Source organism: Pongo abelii, chromosome 17, assembly GCF_028885655.2.
Source record: "Pongo abelii isolate AG06213 chromosome 17, NHGRI_mPonAbe1-v2.0_pri, whole genome shotgun sequence".
In the NCBI taxonomy this organism is placed as follows: domain Eukaryota; kingdom Metazoa; phylum Chordata; class Mammalia; order Primates; family Hominidae; genus Pongo; species Pongo abelii.
In genome coordinates, this window is record NC_072002.2 from 23,142,578 (window position 1) to 23,166,525 (window position 23,948).

The 23,948-nt window shown below is 40.4% G+C and overlaps 1 protein-coding gene across 12 annotated transcripts in view; it reads right to left on the bottom strand.

The window, feature by feature from the left end:
- The window catches only part of PIEZO2 (piezo type mechanosensitive ion channel component 2), a 474,768-nt gene that overhangs the window by 234,914 nt on the left and 215,906 nt on the right, over positions 1-23,948 (bottom strand). For all 12 annotated transcript variants that reach the window (XM_024235892.3, XM_063716831.1, XM_054538165.2 and 9 more), the window contains exon 4: positions 1,698-1,740. In XM_024235892.3, the coding sequence (XP_024091660.3) occupies positions 1,698-1,740 (43 nt within the window). The remainder of the gene's footprint in view (positions 1-1,697; positions 1,741-23,948) is intronic.

Genomic DNA, 23,948 nt, shown 5'->3' on the forward strand with positions numbered 1-23,948 from the left:
GGGTATTAAATAATGTTAAAGACTTATTTTATTAGGTATGATGATGGCACTAGGGTTCTGGAAGAAATGGCCCATTTGTTTCAGAGATGCATGCTGACCTATGTAGGGATGAAATGACATAGTATCTGAGATCTTCTTTAAAATGTTTCAGCCAAAATAAATAACGTAAGTGTGGCAAAGACTTATTGGAACTGGGGAGTGGATAGGTGACCTTTTTCTGCTATTATCTCTATTTTTGTGTATGTTTGAGATGTTTGATAATATGAAAGAAAGATAAAGGGAAAGATGCTTTGGAAAAAGATTTCACATGGAACTGAAGCTGGGCATGACTTTCCATTCCTTCTTTTAAGTTGGCCTGTGGGATCTGACCACCCCAAATCAACTTCCCCCAATACCTTAAGAATTATGAGCACTTACTGAGAGAGCAAACAGCGATGGTGCTGATGTAGGTGTAGGTAGGGAAATAAATCATCTTTGAATCAATTAACAAGAGGCAAAGAAACTGCTTCCACATGGGTCTACCGATGTGCTATTCTCTATTGCTACAGGAGAAACAATGCATTTTCAAGTATTTTATTATTTCCTTTGTATACTTTAAGTGCTCTGTCAGCTTGATCAATACAGAGACAAACACATTTTCAATATGGTAAAAAGAACTAGTCAAAACCTACTGTGACAGTAAAATGAAATTAAAATAACTTTTTTTCTTTCAATAGCTATATTTCCACTGAAAATTTGAGATAAGATGCTAAACGCCACTGGTAGAAAGCTGTGCAAAACGCTACCATTCATTCCAAGGTAGGTGGTTTAGAAACTGCATTGACCAGTGGGTGCAGTGGCTCACGCCTGTAATCCCAAGCCCTTTGGGAGGCCGAGTTGGGCGGATCACCTGAGGTCAGGAGTGCAAGACCAGTCTGGCCAACATAGTGAAACCCTGTCTCTATTAAAAATTCGAAAATAAGCTGAGTGTGGTGGTGGACGCCTGAGATCCCAGCTACTTGGGAGGCTGAGGCAAGAGAATCACCTGAACCCGGGAGGCAGAGGTTGCAGTGAGCCAAGATCATGCCAGTGCGCTCCAGCCTGGGTGACAGAGCAAGTCCCTACTCAACAAAATTTAAAAAAAAGAAAGAAAAAAAGAAAAAGAAAAGAAAAGAAACTGCATGGATCTACCAGCACATTTTCTGATGTTATAATGAATCTATTTTTGTTTCTTTTGGGGAGATGCTGGTGTGGAGATGCTTTTAGCTAAGAAAAACATCATCTCAGATTTTCACTTAAGGCTAATAAGATCTAACAATTTTAATAATTGGGAAGACATCAACACAAATATAAACTTTTCTGTTCTAAAACTGTAGAATTGATGATGACATATGAGGTGATGAAGCTAGGGGAGAGTCAACCATTTCTTGGGGTTCTCTAATTCTGTAACTTACTTTTTGTACTGTTTTACAGTTCAAGAGGCGTTTTCACATCAATTGCCCCATTCCATCTTTATTTCCACTCTGTGTGCAGGCAAGGCTGTATAAAGTAATGCTCTACAAAGAAACTGAGGCTCGGAGGGGCAAAATGATGACTTGATCAAGGTCATATAGTTACCAAAAGGGTGATGACAGGACTATTGATTTATAATCAATAAATTACTTAGAAGAAATTGGGACAAGAGTAACGAAAATGGAGACATGCTAACCCTTGCTTACCTTTCAAAGCCGATCTGCCGGAATGTCTTTTCCCATGTTGAGCCTGTAATGGAAGGGAGAGACATAATCAGTGCACATCAAGGACTCAGATAGTTTTGTTCGGCTTTTCCACACATGCTAGATATTTGGTTTTATGTTTAGGTAGGATGACTGGTTTTTCTTCAAATGCATTACTCCCCACCTCCAGTCCCAGATGGCCTTTGTAGAGTACAGAAGATTTAATAAAAAGTCTGCATTTACAGAAGTTGAGTCCACATAGGGATTTAAGGGCATATAGCCTGCAATGTGGCCAGGTGCAGTGGCTCACACCTGTAACCCCAGCACTCTGGGAGGCCAAGGCAGGCAGATCACCTGAAGTCAGAAGTTCGAGACCAGCCTGGCCAACATGGTGAAACCTTGTCTCAACTAAAAATACAAAAATTATCTGGGCATGGTGGTGGGCACCTGTAATCCCAGCTACTCGGAAGACTGAGGCAGGGGAATCACTTGAACCCGGAGGCAGAGGTTGCAGTGAGTCAAGATCATGCCATTGCACTCTAGCCTGGGCAATAAGAGCAAAACTCCATCTCGAAGAAAACAACAACAACAACAACAACAACAAAATCTGCATGCGACAGAACTCTCTATGCCAACCCCTCTGGTAAAGCATTAGGCCACTCCAATAATTCTCTAAAAATCGAAGTGTGTCCTGCTCAGAAAAATATGGTGGAACTCTCCTGTTAAACATAATCAAACAGCTGTACATTGTAAAATTCAACCTGTAATTTTGTGGAGCAATCTGGAAAGCCAGGTGACACTGAAGTTCCAACACATCACCCACCATGCCTTTATCTTACCAGTGTTGAGCACAGAATTCACATTTTCTTTTTGTTTTTTAAGCTAAACATGTTAAATCAGAAAAACACAAAAATGCTATTCCAACTGATATCAAGAACAGTATATCCAAATCCATAAGAGAAGGACAGCTGGGTATAAAAAAGATGTTATACAATTTTTCTATGTAATCTTTCTTCCCTACGTCACAGGCATATAATAATTTTCTGAGTACCTGATATAAGGAAAAGTGCTAAATTTTAGGAAAACTTTTTTAATAAAAATTCTGCATTTACCAAAATTAAGGATTTGTGCTAACCCGTGGCATTTGTTTACATTTTCCTGATGCTTAGTCAATGGTAAACATATTTTGATTTCAGTAACTATTGCAGGTAAATACCCACCTAGCCCTAAATTCATAAATTGTGTTGTGCACTAGTTGCTTGATAATCACAGCAGGTAGTTATTGATAATTACTGCCTTTCTGATAGAGTTACTTCTGTCAACAGGAAACGGTGGGTTCAGCACTGAGTCCCCAGCTAAAAGGCAGCTGAAAAGCTACCTGGCTTCTTTTTCTAAAGTCAAATTAAACTTGTATGGTGCTTAGGTTTATTTCTTGAGAACTCTGCCTCAAAGGCTTCATCTTCGGATGGCCACTCAGTGTCTCCTAGACATTAGGCTTCCTCAAGAGGAGTAGGAGGCCCCAGAGCCAATTCTCTGGCCTTCTCTAAGGACTGAACTGGTCCCAGGAGATCATGATCATGAGGTTTTGCCAGGGGACCGGGGTTCATACTAGTTGGTCATGATGGAGTGTTTTAAATAATTTTGATAAATAATAAAGGACTAAATTTCGGATATAGATTAGACACACAAACACATTTAAAGCAGATTCAGGCTTATATTCTCACATGAAGTCACTCTTCTCCAGCTGAATTCCAATATGTTTTGCTGAGTAGGAGTAAAAAAAACACAGACTTTCAGCTAACCAGTCCAGGAATTTCTCTTGGCCCCTGGCCCAGGGGAGTGGGTCCCATGTGAATGTCTTCTGTCCTGTGAGTCACATGCAAAACAATTAAGAATCCCTTTCTCGGGAATTCTTTTAAAAAATAGTGTTATTTTTAATTGACACATAATAATTGCACATATTTATGGGAACGGTGTGATATTTCGATACATGTGTACTATGTGTAATTCTCAGACAATTATCCTGCTCCTGAAATCCTAGCAATTAAGACTGGCAGAGAATACATAACCTGTGGAAGCCACAGTGTGTTCAAGGCCAATGGCAACTGCCTGCCTAGACTACGAGGTGGGAGAGATGAGAGTCTCCTACCAAAGTGAGAACCAGATGGCCAAGCACAGGCCAAGTGTGGAGGGTCCCCGGAGGGAAGGATTGGACGGTGAGGAGGTTGAGATGCTGCTCGTCTTGACTTCTCTTGCTTCGTGGAAGAAACAAAGCACCTTTTACATTTTTCTACATTTCCACTGTTTTCTCAGATATTTTCAGTATTATTCTTATTTTTTATTTTTAATAGGTTCAATTATTTTTCTTAATAGGTTCCATTTATTATTCAGGTAAATGTTTTAATTTAAATGATTTTGCTATACTATATTGTTAGGCTTTTTTAACAGGGAGTTTTAATTTAAAAATAAGCCCCACCTTCCTATTTCTGCGAAATGTAAACTTATTCAAACAGGCAGGACAAGTCAAAAGGTTTCGGGGCAAGACGGTCAGTATTCCTGAGAATAAACATTAGGCCACTCAACCAGGCACAACAGCAGTGGCAGAACGACTTCTTTCTATTCACCAGAAATCAACTTAATAATTTCAGTATCTGACATACCACAGGCTCATCATTTTTTGGCACTGATACTTTCCTAACCATCTTAATATGCTAGGTATGAGACTAGATATATTAAAATATGGTTTCTGCCCTCAAACTCCACATACCCTAGAGGTTTGGATTTTTATGTCTTTTGTGAGCATTTAGTCATGAAGAAACAAGAAACACACAATAAAGTGAACAGACATGTCCAGATCCTTTGGCACCATGAATATTTCTGGCAGCCCATTATTCAGTTGCTGGGGAATTCTTTTAAAGCCATTAACCATGCTTTACATGGTAAGGTAATATTATTCACTTTCGCCAAAGCAGTCCAACACGGGGAAAGAAGTAGAGAAAACAAAAGTAGCTGGCAGACTTCCTTGATTCAACACTTTTTAAATGAGATTTATAATACAGAGAAGTTTAAAACATGTTTTTTTTTTTTCAGGAAAACCGAAACAGCAACAATAATTAAAAGGAAAATATATAGCATGGAGAATGGATGTCCAGTCATCTCTCAGTATCCACAGGGAATTAATTCCAGGACCCCTGTGGACCCCAAAATCTGCAAGTGTTCACATCCCTGATATAAAACAGTGAAGAATTTATATATAATCTTGTATCCCCTGCATACTTCAAATCATCTGTAGATTAATTATAATACCTAGTAATAGATATAAATGCTATGTAAATAGTTGTTATATTGTACTTTTTTTACATTTGTATTGTTTTTATTGTATTTTTTTCAAATATGCTTTTTCAAATAATTTTGATCTGAGATCGGTTGAATTTGTGGGTGCAGAACCCATGGATACAGAGGGCCAACTGTAATTCGTAGAAGGGATTTTTTCCTTTCAAATCTTAGATGAAGCAGTCAGAAATAATGAATTGTGATTCTTCACTTTCAGAAACAGTCCTTTGTAGATCCAGTATCCAGTCAACAGAATTGAAATGCAGAGCGGAAGATGGCAGAGTCCAGAGACAGTAAACAAACCTTGGACTAAATTGCGTTCAGCTGCAGAGCAGGTCCCAGTGTCTACCACGTGTGTCCAGGGTGACAAACCAGCCTTTAAGCTCCTTCCAGGTAGGATGTTTCCTCCTCAATAAGTAAACCAGCCATCCGACCCCTTTACGAATGAACCCAGCTCTGCCTGTCCATTCTCCTCTCACCCTCCCTCTTCCACCCTATCTACCTATCAGCCTCTGTGGCTTCCACTTTCCCTCCTCTCTGATAACATTGCTGCACCACAATTAGCTACATGGGGTCAAGATGGAACCTCTGCCAGTTTCTGCACCTATCTGGTAGGAAGCTCTCTCTCCTCAGCTGCCAGAAAGCCAGGCTCACTCATGACCAAGTTTGCTACCACATGCAACAGCCTGTGTGTAAGAGGGAAGAATGGGTCAGGTGTGCAGAGGGAAGCAGGGATGGAGGGAGGAGGCTGACTCCACATGGCATCCCCATCTGCCTCTGTGCACTCCATCAGGATGCCCTCGCCTTCCCTCACTTCCCAGTTACAGGCCAGAAAAAATGACCTGGGTCACCTATTCTCATTTTAAGTCGGGGCGCTGATACCTGTATCTCAAAGAGCACTCAATATAGACAATGAAAATAAGAACAATTCCTTGAGCATCCAAATTTTAGGTAGTAAGGAAAGCAAGTTTAACAATTTCTAGCCATCTACAGTCCTATTTTAAATCGAGTGGCATTTCCCCCAAATTAACATAGCAATAAAACAGTTTCCAGTTATTTATCCCTTACCAAGTAGGTGCTAACTTCCTATATATTAGCTAACTTAAGCTTCTCAAATATTCTGTGAAATTAGTACTATTATTACATCCCCTTTTCAGGTGAGGAAACCAAGGGTTAGAGATTAGGGACCCCAAGGCCAATGTTCTTATTTACTCATTGGATCGTCTCATCTTGGGAACTGTGTTCTGCCTCCAGAATTGGTGGGTTCTTGGTCTCACTGACTTCAAGAATGAAGCCGGAGGCCCTGGCGGTGACTGTTACAGTTCTTAAAGGTGGAGTGTCTAGATTAGCTAGACACAGAGTGCTGATTGGTGCGTTTACAAACCTTTAGCTAGACACAGAGTGCTGATTGGTGCATTTACAAACCTTGAGCTAGTCACAGAGTGCTGATTGGTGCATTTACAATCCTTTAGCTAGACACAGAGTGCTTGACAGAAAAGTTCTCCAAGTCCCCACCAGATTAGCTAGACACAGAGCACTGATTGGTGCGTTTACAAACCTTGAGCTAGACACTGTGCTGATTGGTTCATATACAGTCCTCCAGCTAGACATAAAATTTCTCCAAGTCACCTCCCAACTCAGGAGCCCAGCTGGCTTTGCCTAGTGGATCCCATGCCAAGGCGCAGGCAGCCAGTCCCACTCCACGCACCCTTGCACTCCTCAGCTCTTGGGCGTCGGATGGGACCAGGAGCCGCCTAGCAGGGGGCGGGGCCTGTAGGGAAGGCTCGGGCCTGCACCGGAGCCAACCGGGAAGGGGCTCAGGCATGGTGGGCTGCAGGTCTGGAGCCCTTCCGCGAGGCCAGGAGGCAGAGGCCTGGCGAGAATTTGAGCATGGCGCTGGTGGGCCAGCAGTGCTGGGGGACCTGGTGCCCCCTCCGCACCTGCTGGCCCGGGTGCTAAGCCCCTCACTGCCAGGCCACTCTGAGTGTGCCCTCGAGGCTGTGCCCACCCGGAACTTGGCGCTGGCCTGCGAGTGCAGGCAAAGTCCTGGTTCCTGCCTGCGCCTCTCCCTCCACACCTCCCCGCAAGGAGAAGGAGCCAGCTCCAGCCTCGGCCAGCCCAGAGAGGGGCTCCCACAGCGCAGCCGTGGGCTGAAGGGCTCCTCAAGCATTGCCAGAGTGGGCCCCAAGGCCGAGGAGGTGCCAAGAACGAGGGAGGGCTGCCAGCACGCTGTCACCTCTCAGTTCTAGTTTTCCCTTCCTTCTCCATATTCCTGTTTTTATTCTCCTCCCTATCATGTGTCTCCTGCCTCCTGCCATCTGATTATAATAAAAAAAAAAACCCTTTTTTATTCCACAAAGTTGTAGTGTCTGATGATGAATTCTGGAAGCCTGTGAATGCCTATAGAAGTTCTCTATCATCAAACCTCCTTGCACACGACCTTCCATCCAGGCCCTGAGAATTCTCCTGTGTTGATTTTGTTTATCACTCCCCAAGTACAGGGGGAGTTCGTTCTGTACAAATATACATAGACAAAAGGTCATTCACCAATATACTCTCCACAGCTGATGGAACAAGGGCGATTATTTTTTATTTCCTCTGATTTTTTTCTGTAATAGTGGTTTAAAACCACAGGGCTTTGCTTGTTACTTTAAATCAGACATCTGATTTCTAATAACAGCTCTGTCTCTGGTCGTCTTTATTTCCTTTGACAAGTTACTCTTCGGTCTTTCTCCTCCCTTAATATAACACAAAAGGGTTTTTAACAGGCTCCTTTCATTTTGCAGTTTTATATTTTCATGAACATCATCACTGGAAAAGCAGACATCTCTGTCTTCATATTGTAAATTCATTATTCACTTGGTCATCATGTTTCTTCATTGATTACTTTTACCAATCATTCTTTCAATGGATTCATTGCTCAATTTTTACTACAGAAAAAAGTAACTTCGTTTTCCCTCTAGGTTACCTAATGTAGTGGTAAAACTGGTGGTCAAAGGAGACACAGTTTTCATCTAATTCAACAGTTTTTCATGAAGCATGTCTCAGCCACTGAGAGCCACCTGAATGTGGACCTGCCCCTCCGCTTTTTCAAAATAATCAGCAGAAAAGGATTAATAATTCATGGAAGTGGTGGGTTTTTTGCCAGCATATTCCTATAAAAAGGGAAACATTTTCACATACTGTAGGGGCTGCCAGGCAGCTGAACATGTGGCCTGGCACAGAAACTAGTGATGAAACTAAAATATCAGGAAATTGTACCACTCATAACTTTTCTGCCAGAAGCTTCATTTACATTATTTTTAACTCTTCAGAGGAAGAGATTTTCATATCTAATCAAAGGAGCCAAGATTTTTTACCATGCATTGAACATTGAACATAATGTGAAATTCTAAGAGAAAAATAGATTTTCCTCTCAATTAATAGTGACATTTTACTTTGCCAATATTAAGATGATCTTCTGTTGAAATTTAGCTGAAATCTGTTTAACCCCAGAAATGGCTGCTGTAATGGATGATATGTACCCAAGGAACACAATTTTCTCAGCAAATGAGTAATTTCAGCCTTTTGGGTTAAATGGTGAGATCTATAAAATTTTCCAAGTCCTATTTCCCACATGAGATTTATCATTAATAGATTAAAAGTAATTGTAAAAGATAGAGATAAGACAAAACATTATTTATCATCCCTTAATTAATAGTTTTCATATTTAATGACATTGTTTTTTAAAATATCATTTTCACATCTACCTAATACTCTTGCAATGTCTATTTTCCCCGATCTGATCATAAATATCTAGATGGCACAACCTTAAATATATGACAATTGCTGTTGTTTATATTTTGCTTTTTATCCCATGTATCCTTTGTCAGTTCTTTTCATAATGTCTTAATATTTTGTCATCTTATATGATGGGTGGGTGATCCCTTCATAAAAGACAAAAGTCAGAATTAATCAGTCTCACTATCAACATATGTTCAACAGCACACTTTTCAAAATAAATAGCTTTATATTTGTCCTTATTTGTAAAATAACATAATGATTTACAAAACATGAAAATACTAAAAATCTTTTATTTTTGCATAGACTCTCCCACACACTAAGACCAGCACATACAAAATATGACCACTCTATTTTGAATCCTGCTCTAATTACATATTAATATATAATTAACTCAATGTCTATAAATATAGCCATGTAATCACTTTACTGCTTATATAGTGTTCCATAATTTAACAAAATTTAATTTCTGATTAATATGTAAATTTATATCTACATTTTTGCTGTTATATATAACATTGCAATGAGCAACTTTACCTATAACTTTGAACATTCATTCAATTATTCCTTTAGGGCAAACTCCTAGGAGTATAATTATAGGTGTACGTAAAATTTTGATTAACACTACCAAAATTCTAACCCTCAAATTTATTCAAATATATGTGCTCAATTGAACTGAGTTTTTTTAACACAGAATTGAGTTTTTTATAAATCTTTTTTATCTTTTACAAAACATTTTATTTTAACTTACATTTTTATAATTAGTAATAAAATAAATTTTCTTAGGTTTCTCAGGAATTTTAGCATTTTATGTGTATGTTGTGTGAATTGTCTCTTCATGCCCATTGTCTGTCTATTAGTTATTTGTCTTTAATCCTTTAATCCCAAATATGGCATATCTGCAGCCAATACTTTTGCCCTTTCAAAATTTCATATACTAACTTCCCTGAATAGAACTGATGAATGTTTATCATTATTAATTTCTACCTTCTTAGCTTTTGAATTTTTCAATTTTCTTTTGTTGTCCCAGTAAGTGCAAACAAATATTATATTTGTTTTTTGGCCCTTAGTAATCTTTTAATATCCAAATACCTCAACTCAAGAAGGTATTGAATAAGCTCAACACATGTGCTATGCCCTCATTTTGGGTCAGCCGGTCAGGCTGAAAAGACCCCGCCACACCTACTCACTCTTTGTAGAGACCAGGGCAGGTCTGTTCACAAACATCCATGCTTCAATACTCTCATCTATGCATGGAGGGTACTGCAACACTTTAACATTGTTTCTTTTCAAAAATTACTTCCATATTGCTCTCAAAAGAAACGTGAATCCTAAATAATTAACTCCATCATCAAATAATGAATTTTCCAAGATAATCCTTGACTACAAGATTTCTGGTTTACGATTGGTTCTGATTGGCAGTCGATAACGCTTCCTCTACCAACTTCCCACTAAAGTAGATGTAGACACACTGGAAAGTAGACACACACACACACACAGAGTAAGTTGAGCTACTAGTAAAAATCACTTTAAGAACCTTGAAAATAGAATTGTAAAGGAATTTTCACTAGTAGGTCAATTAAACTGAATTGCAAAACTCAAATTATAGTGTTGTATGCATATGTCTCCCATGGAAACCAAGCAAACAAGCCAGCCTTAAAGAAGATACAAATATATTTCATTCTTTTCCCACAGCGTTCCCCCTAATTCAGAAACACAAGATTCGCACTAAATAGAAACTGGGCAACTGTGTCCTTCCTGAATGGAAGCCTCCTTCTGAGAAAGCCAGACTCTTGCTCTTATCATTATCATGATCACCCCACCTTCCCCTGACTTCTATTATATTTCTACATCTAGTCCCACTCTCAGAAACAACGGGGCAATGGGGCAGTAAGAGAGAGTGTGTGTGCACAGTGTGTGTGTTGGGAATCACAGAAAGAAGGAAGCCAACCCCCACAGCCCAGTGTCTTTTAGGAGATACAGCACTCGTCAGCAAAAAGTTATCAGAACAGTTAGGGACTGAAAATTCCTGGCAATTATACAATATGAACACCGGAAATAGCCTAAATATGCAGTAATTATAAAATGTTTACATATGCTATTTAAATACAATGGGTAGTATGTGACATTAAAATTAGATTTTTGATAAAATGTGATGAGAAAACTCAGACACACAGCCTTCATGCAATTTTGTTGAAAATATAGTCAACATGTGGTTACAACTCATTCATACCCAGGTTTCCATGACTTCAAATTTTGTGTTCTTTTTCTGCTACTTCAGCAAGAGTATTTAGAGACACAAGATGGCCAACCATAGAATCTGGGGGAAATTAACAATATTTAAAAAGCAGATCAAGAAAGAGGAACTACTTAAGACATGAAAAGGAGGTGTAAGAATGTGCAGGCCAGGCACGGTGGCTCACACCTGAAATCCCAGCAGTCTGGGAGGCGAGGTGGGCAGAGCACCTGAGGTCAGGAGTTCGAGACCAGCCTGGCCAACGTGGTGAAACCCTGTCTCTACTAAAAATACAAAAATTAGCCAGGCGTGGTGGTGGGTGCCTGTAATCCTAGCTGTTAGGGAGGCCAAGGCAGGAGACTCACTTGAACCCGGGAGGCAGAGGTTGCAGTGAGCCAAGATCCTGCCATTGGACTCCAGCCTGGGCAACAAGGGCGAAACTCCGTCTCAAAAACAAAAAAACGAGCAAAGAATGTGCATGGAGGAGTTTTAAGAAAGAGGGAGTCAAATCTAGGAGAGGCCAGCTTTGATTACAGGTGACCATTTATCATAGGCCTTTTGGAGAAGATGGTGATGTGTATCAAAAAAGTTTCAGTGGAATTGTGGAAAAGATAAGGTGACGGAGCAGTGAGTTGTGAACTAAATGGAAGGTAGAGAAGGGGAGACAATGAGGACAGACTTCTCTGTTTCAGAAAGTCAGGGACCCCAAATGGAGGGACTGGCTGAAGCCATGGCAGAAGAACATGAATTGTGAAGATTTCATGGACATGTATTAGTTCCCCAAATTAATACTTTTATAATTTCCTATGCCTGTCTTTACTGCAGTCTCTAAGCATAAATTGTGAAGATTTCATGGACACTTAGCACTTCCCCAATCAATACCCTTGTGATTTCCTATGCCTGTCTTTAATCTCCTAATCCTGTCAGCTGAGGAGGTTGTATGTTGCCTCAGGACCCTGTGATAATTGCATTAACTGCACAAATTATAAGAGCACGTGTGTTGAACAATATGAAATCTGGGCACCTTGAAAAAAGAACAGAATAACAACAATTGTTCAGGGAATAAGAGAGATAACCTTAAACTCTGACCGCCAGTGAGCCGGGCAGAAAAGAGCCATATTTCTCTTCTTTCAAAAGCAAATGGGAGAAATATCGCTGAATTCTTTTTCTCATCATGGAACATCCCTGAGAAAGAGAATACTTGCCTGAGGGTGGGCCTCTGAACTGGCCCCCTTGAGTGTGGCTGTCTTCTATGGTCGAGACTGTAGGGATGAAATAAACCCCAGTCTCCCATAGCGCTCCCAGGCTTATTAGGAAGAGGAAATTCCTGCCTAAGAAATTTTGGTCAGACAGGTTGCTCTCAAACCCTGTCTCCTGATAAGATGTTATCAATGACAATGGTGCCTGAAACTTCATTAGCAATTTTAATTTCGCCCCGGTCCTGTGGTCCTGTGACCTCGCCCTGCCTCCATTTGCCCTGTGATATTCCATTACCTTGTGAAGTACGTGATGTCTGTGACCCACACCTATTCGCACACTCCCTCCCCTTTTGAAAGTCCCTAACAAAAACTTGCTGGTTTTGTGGCTTGTGGGGCATCACAGAACCTACCAACATGTGATGTCTCCCCCGGATGCCCCGCTTTAAAATTTCTCTCTTTTGTACTCTGTCCCTTTATTTCTCAAACTGGCTGATGCTTAGGAAAAATAGAAAAGAAACTACGTGACTATCGGGGCAGGTTCCCCAATACTTCTGTTTTAAGAAACCAGAAAAAACGGAGATGGAAAGGGATGAGAATGCACGTGGGAGGTGAGACAGACGAAGAGATGAGGTGAGGCCAAAGGACAAGGTGGCCCTTTAGCGCAAGACCCATGGGAGTCCTTATAAACTAAAGGGTAGGAACCAGGGGCTGAGCAGGGGCTGAGCAGAGGCTGACAACACAGAGGAAAGGACATTTCAAGATTCCTTAGTAGCTGAGCGAGGAGAAGACCCTGAGCACGGGTAGAGGAGCATGGCATGAACAGACAGAGGATTCTGGGAGCAGAGGAAACAGAAGACGACTGTCCTGGGGCCAGATGTGCAGCAGAGGATGTGCAGCAGAGGATGTGCAGCAGAGGATGTGCAGCATGGGATGGGCAAGCAGGCAGGGAGTTCAGGCAGGACTCATAAGCTGTGAGTGCATGGAGAGGCAAGCTGGCTGACTGTATTTACATAAATGCAGTTATTACAAAATCCTTACATAGATTATACTTTTCAAAGAACTATAACATACAGAACACCACAACTATACAAAATAAAGCCATCTGTTTTAGACAATTTAGAAAATACTTAAGCATATGGCCATGTTCTTCATTATGAAGAATAGACCTTTATTGTGTAAGTCTGAAATTCTGAGCTGCCTTTAAATGGGCTCCATGATACGCTCTGAAAGCTACTTTAAAAAGCAAACCTCTGATCCCCATTGGTTTATTTGTCTTCTGTCTCTTTCTTGTAAAAGTTGACTACAGAAGACATTTCCAGTAACCATAATTTCAGTGATTTCAAAGCTAGATGAATAGGAGTTTCCTGCACTGTCTCATAAGCATTACGTTTGCCCAGAGAACTGCTTAAACTTGACTTCAGACTGTTACTACACTCTGCTTCTATAATGGATCAGTTCTCTGGTTTATATGAAATTCTAAGACGCTTTCATAAGATTTCATCGTACTCATTCGTACATGAACTTCATGATATAATGAGATAAAAATGTAATCAGATAAAAATCTCTAGGCAAATTACTTCCTAAGTGACAAATCACTAGAAAGTGAGAACTGTTATAATTCCAAGTCCATACTCCACCTCCAAGGATGTGCTTTCAGGAACAAAGGTGGATCTCAGCGTTCCGATGAAGCAAGAGTGGCTGTGACTGTGGTCCAGTGCAGCAGAGGAAAGACCTGTGTCTAAGCAAGAAGCCACGTTAGAGAATCTCCCTAAGGACAGCCTGGCAGTCTTGACCCTTAAACGCCACAACATCTTTGTAAGTTAATATTTGCTTCACTTGTAGTTATTTTCTAGGTCTCAAATATAAAATGATTCAGTAGCTTCAGTGACACTCAGCTTTTATCCCTCCTCAGAGTAGCTTGCTATTGCATGTACTTTGAGTAAATTGCACCCATGGTGCTCATCTCCCTCTGTCAGTTTTCTCTCAAAACCATAAATGAAGTACACATGCCTGCAATTTCAGCAGGGCAGATGGCAATGATTCAACTCTTGCGGCAACATTAATTTGGCCTTGAATCCCCACTTGCCTCCCTGCCATGGGTCAGATATCATATTGGGACACGTGCTGTAGTTCTACGAGTCAGTCAAGGCATCTCTAAAATGAAGGTCAACACACTCTTCCCATAACTGCAATGAGGATATGTAATCAAAGCATCTGAGCGGTCTCTGGCACAAAGTAGGTGGTAGATAAATGGTAGCCACCACTAATTGAAGGTTCTCAGCCAGTGTTTAAATGAATAATGCTGCCAGACAGGCATGGTTCAGGAGCCTGAAGGCCCTTATTGTCCAAAGCCACCGCAGCCCAATTCCTGCTCTCCACTCCGTCCCAACACACACACCCAACCCTTGCAACACACACACTCTGAAGCAAAGGTATGAGTTAAAATGAACATAAATATGCTTTAGTGTCGCTTCTCTTTTTAATTTGGCGCACCGTTATGTTTTGTGGTTTGTTTCAGTTTATCCATGTTGCATTATATACTTTTGCTTTTAGTGTGTTTGCCAAAACGCCCCTAAAATTATCCTAGGGGAAAAACATAGAACGTGTATTAAGGTCAAATCCATAAGTAACTTACTCATTTAAACTTAAATCCTTCATAAAGAGCTTACCAAGCTTATAAAAATATTCAGATTGGTGGTGTTTATGAGACTGTCCCTTAAAAATACACAAGAGAACATAAATGCAATGTCGGAGATTCTGTCATTTGTGCAGAAGTTCAAAGAGTTCCTATGTTGCGGCCCCACACGTGTGCTAAGGACACAAAATGACTGAGAAAAGCAGCACATGCAAAGTCGACCAACAAGGTATCTTAAGAAACAACTGCATTTTTGCCCAATAAAATTTTCTCTTTTGAGAGAAATAAGAAGAAAATAGGGTAATTTCACTTTTCTTATTTGCCATGATTTATATAATACTGGCAAGCATTTCAATGGAGCATTCTCAGTTTCCATAGGTGGAGGATTTTTTCTTTTATATTCCTTGGGGCATCTTATAAGGCGTTACAATTGCTTTGTACAGCTTGTGGCTTTCTTTACACTAACTACAAACTCCACCTTGCCAGAAGTGTGTGCCAAATAGTAATGTTCACTTGTTAAAATTAAATAAAGAAATGCCGTAGACACTTTGATAGTTAAAAATTTTATGAAAAATAAAAACTTATGAAGCACATTTAGTTTAAACTTACAATAGCAGCTTATTTCTTCTTTGCCCTGAACATATGTCAAATACAAAGTTCAGACAAAAGACCATAATGTTTATTTATTATATGGAGGGCCCGGTGGTTTATAGTTCTTCATTTTTAATACAATTGATAAAAATATATGCCATGATATATAATAAAATAGTAAATGTATTGTTAAATGTATGTAGAAAAATCTTACCATGTGTCACGCATTTGAAGATTTTGGTTTCAAGTACCATATTCCTGAGAACATTGCATATTTCTACATGATTAGTTCTGTCATTATTTAAATTAGCTTTGCTCTTAAATGTCAGGTATTACCTTTGGGTTAAAATGTTGGAAATAAAACAGACCCCCAATTTAATAACATCTGTGAGACAGGTAAAAGCAAGACACTCATTCAATTTATTCCATAAATGTTGATTGATCAGTAGGATACAGCAGTAAACATGGATCTTGTGGCATACTGAGGGACAGATAATAAAAATAATCAGGCTGCATGCACACACATTCCATGAAGAAAATAAAGAGGGAGGAGATAAATGTCAAAATGCAAGGGTTTATACAAAAAGTAAAAGTTTGTTTTTTTTTTTTTTGAGACGGAGTCTCCCTCTGTCCCCCAGACTGGAGTGCAGTGGCTTGATCTCGGCTCACTGTAAGCTCTGCCTCCCAGGTTCACGCCATTCTCCTGCCTCAGCTTCCCAAGGAGCTGGGACTACAGGCACCCGCCACCACGCCCGGCTAATTTTTTTGTATTTTTAGTAGAGACCGGGTTTCACCGTGTTAGCCAGGATGGTCTCGATCTCCTGAGCTTGTGATCTGCCCACCTTGGCCTCCCAAAGTGCTGGGATTACAGGCGTGAGTCACCGTGCCCGGCCAAAAGTTTTTTAATGTAAGCAGTGTTTTTTGTTTTTTGTTTTTTGTTTCCAAAAGTGACGGATGAACTGTAATCTGAGGTTTGACTTTATGGTTGTTCTTTCACTCATTCTAAGTTAGCTACACCCTCTCCAACTGGCTGCTGTTAGAGAAATATTCATTCTTCATTTAAGATCTTAGGCAGAAGCTCCTCAGGCTTCCTTCTCTGGTTCAGTTTGCATTCCAGGGGAGAGCACTGGGATGGTGTGAGAAAGCTACAGAAAACTAGTGCCTACACAAGTCGACTTGAGTCAGAGTGCAGGAGGTCACAGATCTTCAGGGCTTGGCCCTCAGGAGCATTCCTGGCTGACCACTGTGGGGGGAGACCAGGTGTGCTGGAGGTGGTGGCAGCTGCTCGGGATCTCTACCCAACTCCATGTTCAGCGGCGTCACGTTCACAGCTTGGCATCGCCCATGGTAGGAATATTTATGCCATGAATATCAGTAAATACTACAATCCAGATCTTTTCTCCATTACTATCTGGTTATTACAAATTTGCAGTGCACTAGTGGGTGGAACATATTATTGGTGACTATCTTAGCAGCTGGACGGGCTCAGTTCAATCAGGCAGATGAAACAGGCTTAAAATAGGAGAGTATGAAAATCTGGGCCCAATAAATCAACTACAGAAAAAAGCAGTTCACAGTGACTCCACCTAGGTAGCCCCCTCAACAATCAGATTTCCATTTTATGCTAATTGGGCATTTTTTCCTTTTAGTACTCAGCTTTTAGGAAAAGGAATAATTGAAAATGAAAACAACTGAAAACAAGAGCTGATGAAAAATATCATGTCCGGGCCATTTTCTGCACACTTGGCAAAATACCCCGTCCTCTCGGTAGGATCAGCCTGCCAAGAGGGGCAGCCACCACGACTCTGAGATGTTCTTGCTGGAGCAAGATTAAAGGCGTAATAGAAAGATTCTCAACAGCAAGGACTTAAAATGCTGTCATTGAGTAGGAAACACAATTAAACTGAACACCTTTTTGAATTAGTCCATTTCCTGAGGTTTTATCATACACGTCTAAGTAACTATGCAGTCTAACGGTGAAACAGACACTTCCTGCCGCACAAGCTATTCCTATCTCCTTTTGTGAAACAAAGAATACAAATGTCTTACTCATTACTTTGTTTCACTTAGTGGCCACGAGGACCAAGGAGGAGCCCTGCGTTTCTGACCTGGGTCACACGCGGGAGGAGGGGGCGAGCTGCACACTTCCTGGATGTCTTTGCTTTGCATCCTCTGTTCTCTCCGGAGACTGGCAGCCACTTTTCCATGTTATCTGATTCGTCTTTCAGATCTCTCAGAGGTCAGGGTTTTGCTTTTCTTTTTTCTATTTCATTTTATTATTATTATTTTTTAAAGGTGACCCCTTTGGAAGCTCAAGTTCTTGGCTCAGCAAAGCCACCGAGAAGGACTCTGATTTACGCACAGAAACTTGAAATGGGTTAGATGGGATACTTAGCAGGATGCAGTTTCCAGGTCTGTTTAAAGGAGACAGGCTGCAGCGCAGGCCGTGGGTGGGGGACGCCTTGGCTCCCCCAGGCCATGGGAGAGGAGCTGATGTAACAGCTCTGTGACAGCCAAGCCTTTTCTTCAGATTCATGCTTTTTACTGATAAATATTGTGAACATTACATTTACACAAAAGAATGTCTGACTAATCTCTTGGCACAGAGCAGAATCCCTGAGTTTTAAATCTGAACCAGTTGAAAAGCAATCAATACACATTTAAAGAATGCAGCAAATATCAGACTTTTAAAAAGTCTATATATATATATAGTGTTTCAAATTTGAGGTATTTATTCGTACTAAAATGAAAGGTAAAACGTTCTTAGACAAACTACAGAATTTTCCTCTCTCTGTGGTTTTCCAGTAGTCCAGCTCAAAGCAAGCCAGACTAGCGCTGTCTACAACTCATAAGCTTTTCTGGGGTTGATAACTATAGCAGGCTCGCTTTATTTTATTTTATACTCTATTTGCTTTAGGTCAAATTGGAGATATAAAAACTGCATTTTTAGGGGAATAAAATGTGTAGAAAGAGGGCAGAAGACCAAACCCAAAGAACTTAGACGTGGATTAATGTATTTAGACTAAGGAAGATTCAAAATTTCATAAGCATACCCTTCCTTAATAACAATACCATACATTGGTGTGGTGATGCCCCACTCATAAGGCAGCCTTGCAGCTGTGATCTCACAGGAAAGCAATACGTGGAGGCTCATACACGCCATTAGGAAAGAAAGGATGAAGTCTCTGGCTCTGAATAAGTATCAGTTTCCATATTACAGTAAGGGAAAGGGGGGGCTATAAGGGAAAACCTGAAGCCTTCAAATCAAAGGAAGCTCCATAGACTCTGATTCCAGAGTACACTGTCATCTAAGAAAACGTTTCATCAAGGCTGTCAAACAGACAGAAGTCTTACCAAAGTCAAAACAGAGGCGTGGCCGCTCCAAGGAAAGAGGGGCTGTTGGATACTCACTGCACTCATTTGCCAGCTTCGGTCACTCACAAATCAGGCACGCTTGATTTGTTGTATTTTTGTACTGTGATTTCCCTGTTCCACCAAGCACTCTGCACTTCCCTTTTGAGGGGAGGGAGCCAGAGTTTTATCTTTTTTTAACTTCCAGTTCTTAAACAGTGCCTGGCACATAAATATTATAAATAAAATAAACACAAAAGATTTGTTGTAAATGAATAAATGTTATAAATGTGGAACAAATGATTTAGCCATTCAGATCCCAGGCCTTCATGCCATCATATCCTGTTCCACAGGTACGCATTAAATTCAGATTTTTCTGGATCTAACATTATAATAGCCAAAAGTTCCCCTTATTTATTAGTGACCTAGAGAGATTTGTGGCCATCTTCCTTGGAGCATCCATTTCTCTCCCATTTTACCGGCCAAGACATCTCTTCCCAGGCAGTAATTCAAAGAAGAGGAACATTTGGAACTAGCCTATAAAGCATTTGGGATGAAAGGTGCAGAGTAATGCAAGTCTACTCACGGTGTCCAAAGTCAAACATTCCCCTGTCCTACTTGTGCAAAACTTTTACAACACTTCACCTTCATCCCTGTTTAATGGTTTAATTCAAATGCATTAACATGAGAGAGAAAAAAAGATTTTTTGGTTTGTCTCAGTGCTGACTCAAAATGATTTACGGTACTTTGCTGAGGTTTTGGCTGACTGTGGTCTCCCAGCTGCTGTTGTAAAGGTATCCATGCATCAGTCTTTGTGTAAACACTCACAGCATTAACCACAGCTGCAATATAAATTAGAGCCATAGAAAACACTCTTGTTTATGTGATGAGCTGGAGCACCTCAACTCACTGCCCTTCTGAAATGGAGAACTCAAGAAAAGAAATTAAAAGTGTGAGCGAGCTGCAAACGTGCACACATCATATGAAGGTGTTATGGTGCTGCATGCATGGGTACCCCACATATGCTGTTGTGACTGAGGCAATTCAGAATGCTATGAATTCCAGACCAGCGCAAAGAAACTCCGAATTATTTTGATCAGATTCAGACATGTTTTCCCATATCTTTAAGTAAGATTGGAATGTTCGAACAAAATGCTTTTGCCAGTTGCTTACTGTAAACAAAAATTTTGCATTTCAAAAGTTGCATGTTGAGACCATTTCAAAAAAGGAGTAGAAAATCACATCCACAGCCTTTGAGGGGCCGAGAAGTTATTGGCAAGACTGTGAGAGGAAAATGCCTCTACCAACCTCTCGGGTCTCAGGACAGATCCTCCTATCCTCTCCCATAACTTAGTCTTTTACAGTGTTTAATGGAGTTTGATACAATAGAGCAGATGGACGGAATGTTAGAATGTGTATGCTTGACCTGAGGGAGATCTTGGGTTTATAAAAGTAGGAGTGGTGGGAGATATGTTATTATTTCTTGATCCTCCTTTATGATGCTGTAAACAAAAATAAAATTCTAAGGCCCCCGAGAGACTGAATGGACCGCCCCTCAGCCCAGGAGGCCCAAAGAAGCCTAAAAAACCAGTTCAGACCATGACAGGAAGGTGGGGTCCAACATGCCTCATTATACCCTCTTTCCTTTGGAGTTCAGGCACCATGGACCAGCATTAACATTAAAACAGAGATCCTAAGACTGACAGAACAAACTTTTTGTGGCAATAAGATACCAAATTCCAACCTGACTGGTATAGCACCACATGATATGAGGTACATCTAAGTATTTTACCTAGAAATATATTTCTTTGACATATCTTGAAATGACCCTGCAAAGCTGTCTCTTGTGGGGGAAATTTACATTCTTTAGAGAATCTCCTTTCCTTACTAGGTGTCTTTGGAGAGTCTGACACCCTTTAAGATCCCATAAAAGACATTAGCATCTATTGTCTCTGAAGCATGCTACCTGGAGACTTCATCTGGATGACAAGAACTTGGCTTCCACAACTCCCACCTTCTTACCTTAACTAAAGCTGATTTCAACTCTTCAGGCAGAGCTTAACCCTTTCAACCAATTGCAAATCAGGAAATCTTTAAATCCACCTATGACCTAGGTGTTCCCCCTTTCTGGGCTGGCCAATGTACATCTTATATGTATTAATTTATGTCTTTGCCTGTAACTTCAATCCTCTAAAATGTATAAAATCAAGCTGTAACCTAACCAGTTTGGGCACATGTTCTCAGGACCTCCTGAAGCTGTGTCATGGGTCATGATCCTTAACCTTTGCAAAAACAAACTTCTAAATTGATTGAGACCTATTTCAGATACTTTTTGGTTTACAGCACCATGGATAAAACCTACATGATCTGGTCACATTTACTTCATGAGTTTCTCTCTATCCTTTGAAGAAAGTAAAATAACTAAAACATCTTGTCAAAAACAAAGACTTAGGCAGTTATTAAAGATAAATTTTTGTTGAAATTCTGTTTTAAAGGCAAATGTGTCTTAAATTTAGAGAAAGAGGTCTTTGATGTCTCTATAGGTAACCGATGTCTCTATAGGTAACCTCCTATTGCTTGTCTAAAAGCACCATGGTATGACATACAGAGGCTATCCTTGGTTTTTCTAAGCCTTTTTAGTATAAAATAAATAAAGAATAGCTTATTTTAAATGGTAGAATTTTATATTTACTATTCTAGACTGCAATTATAAAATTAAGAACTCTGATATATAACTGTATTAGGTGCAAGTCACTCATGATTTGGTAGGGTCTGAGGTGTAGATCTCAATTGAATAATTCTTCCTACTCTCTCTCTTCTCTATTTATCTGTCATCCAGCTATCTAAATAGATATCTACTTATAATTTTATTGTATTTATTTATTTATTTTGAGACAGAGTCTCACTCTGTCACCCAGGCTGGAGTGCAGCGGCGCGATCTCTGCTCACTGCAAGCTCCACCTCCCGGGTTCACGCCGTTCTCCTGCCTCAGCCTCCCAAGTAGCTGGGACTACAGGTGCCCGCCACCACACCCGGCTAATTTTTTGTATTTTTAGTAGAGACAGGGTTTCATCGTGTTAGCCAGGATGGTCTCGATCTCCTGACCTCATGATCCGCCTGTCTTGGCCTCCCAAAGTGTTGGGATTACAGGCCTGAGCCACCGTGCCTGGCCTATCTACTTATAATTTTAATAGCCTCTAGAACTTAATACTTTCAAAGGATTTTTCCTTATTACACAAGTAATGTATATTCACTTAATCATGAGTAATCCCACCATACAGAAATTAACTACTGTTAATATGTTGGTACATATCCTTCAGGACTTCTTTCTGTTCTCTCTCCCTCTCGTTCTCTCTCTCTTTCTCTGTGTGGTGTGTGTGTGTGAGAGAGAGAGAGAGAAAGAGAAAGAGAGAGGGAAAGCTCACAGACTGCAATGTAACAGACTTAACTTCTTGTAATAAAATTATTTCAGGGCAACCCATATTCTTAGAAAATACATGTGTAACGGCCACCAACCATTTCAATGCATGAATGTACCTTAATTTATTTAGCTAGTTCCTCTGAGTTGGGCACAGTCTGTTTCTGTCTTTTTTGGTTGTTTTAATAATGTATAATGCTGTGAATACAGCTGCCCCTTTACACATCCTTAGATACGGATATATCTTTAGATCAAGACATAGTGAAAGAATGGCCTTGCTTATGACTTTTCAAACGTATAACTAAAAATGTCTTCTGAAAATTGTATTAGGTTCTAAGTTGAACCTAAGTTGGTGGTATTTGAGTATTTTTGCCTACAAAACAACAATATCATATGACTAAACATACTATATAAGCAGAACACTTTTTGAGAGACTTAATAACTTCACATCCAGCCTGGGCAACATGACAAAACCCTGCCTTTACAAAAAATACAAAAATTAGCAGGGTATGGTGGCACATGCCTGTGGTCCCAGCTACTGGGGAGGCTGAGGTGGGAGGATCAATTGAGCCTGGGAAGTCGAGCCAGCAGTGAGCCATGACTGCGCCACTGCACTCCAGCCTGGGTGACAGAGGAAGACTCTGTCTCAAAAACAAAACAAAACAAAAAACCCACATCATCACATAGCCATGAATTCTCCACCTGCTTGGAAAATATGTATCGAGTAGCTCCCATAATCTAAGCAGCATATCAGTCACTGTGTTTCTGGGGATGAGCAAACCACCCACGGTCCTACCCTTCTGCAGTTACATCCAGAGCAGAAGAGATACAATAATGACAGGCAGTGACATGATTGAAAATTACAGTAAGTTTTAGGAAGGAAAAGAAAAGGAAAAGCCAGGCATGGTGGCTCAAGCCTATAATCCCAGCACTTTGGGAGGCAGAGGGCTCACTTGAGCCCAGGACTTCAAAACCAGCTTGGGCAACATAGGGAGACCCATCTTTACAAAATAATTTTTAAAATTAGCCAGGTGTGGTGGTGCAAGCCAGTCATCCCAGCTACTCAGGAGGCTGAGGCAGGAGAATCACTTGAGCCCAGGAGATTGAGGCTGCAGTGAGCTAAGATTGTACCGCTGCGTTCCAGCCTGAGCAACAGAGCCAGACCCCTTCTCTAAAAAAGGTAAAAAACAACAACAACAACAATGAAAAACTAAAAGGAAAGGAGAGAACACTCTAAGTTGCAAAGGGACTTAGGGAAGGGGCATTTAGGCACAACAGAGTGGAGGAAAGACATTCTAGGCTGAGCAAACAGGAGGGTGAGGACCCTGGAGGCAAAGAACCCTATTAGCCCATATAAGAACTCCTTGGAAAAAAGGGAAGAATGGCCAAAAAACTGTAACCAAGGACAAGGCTACAAGGTTGGAGATTAGAGTGGACAATTAACTTTTCACATATTTACCAATTTAATGGGTTAAAAAAAAAGATACCTAGTTTTTTCCTTAACTTACATTGTTTTATCCTAATGACAATTGAACTGAACTTTTACATTACATTGGCCACTTAAAATTCCTTTTAATTTCCTATTTTTGTCTTTTCTCCATTTTTCCATTGGAGTAATTTTCTTCTTCATTTCTAAGATTACATATTAGAAATATTAATATTTTTTCATTTATTTTGCAATATGTTTCTTAACCTGTTACTTGTTATTTGC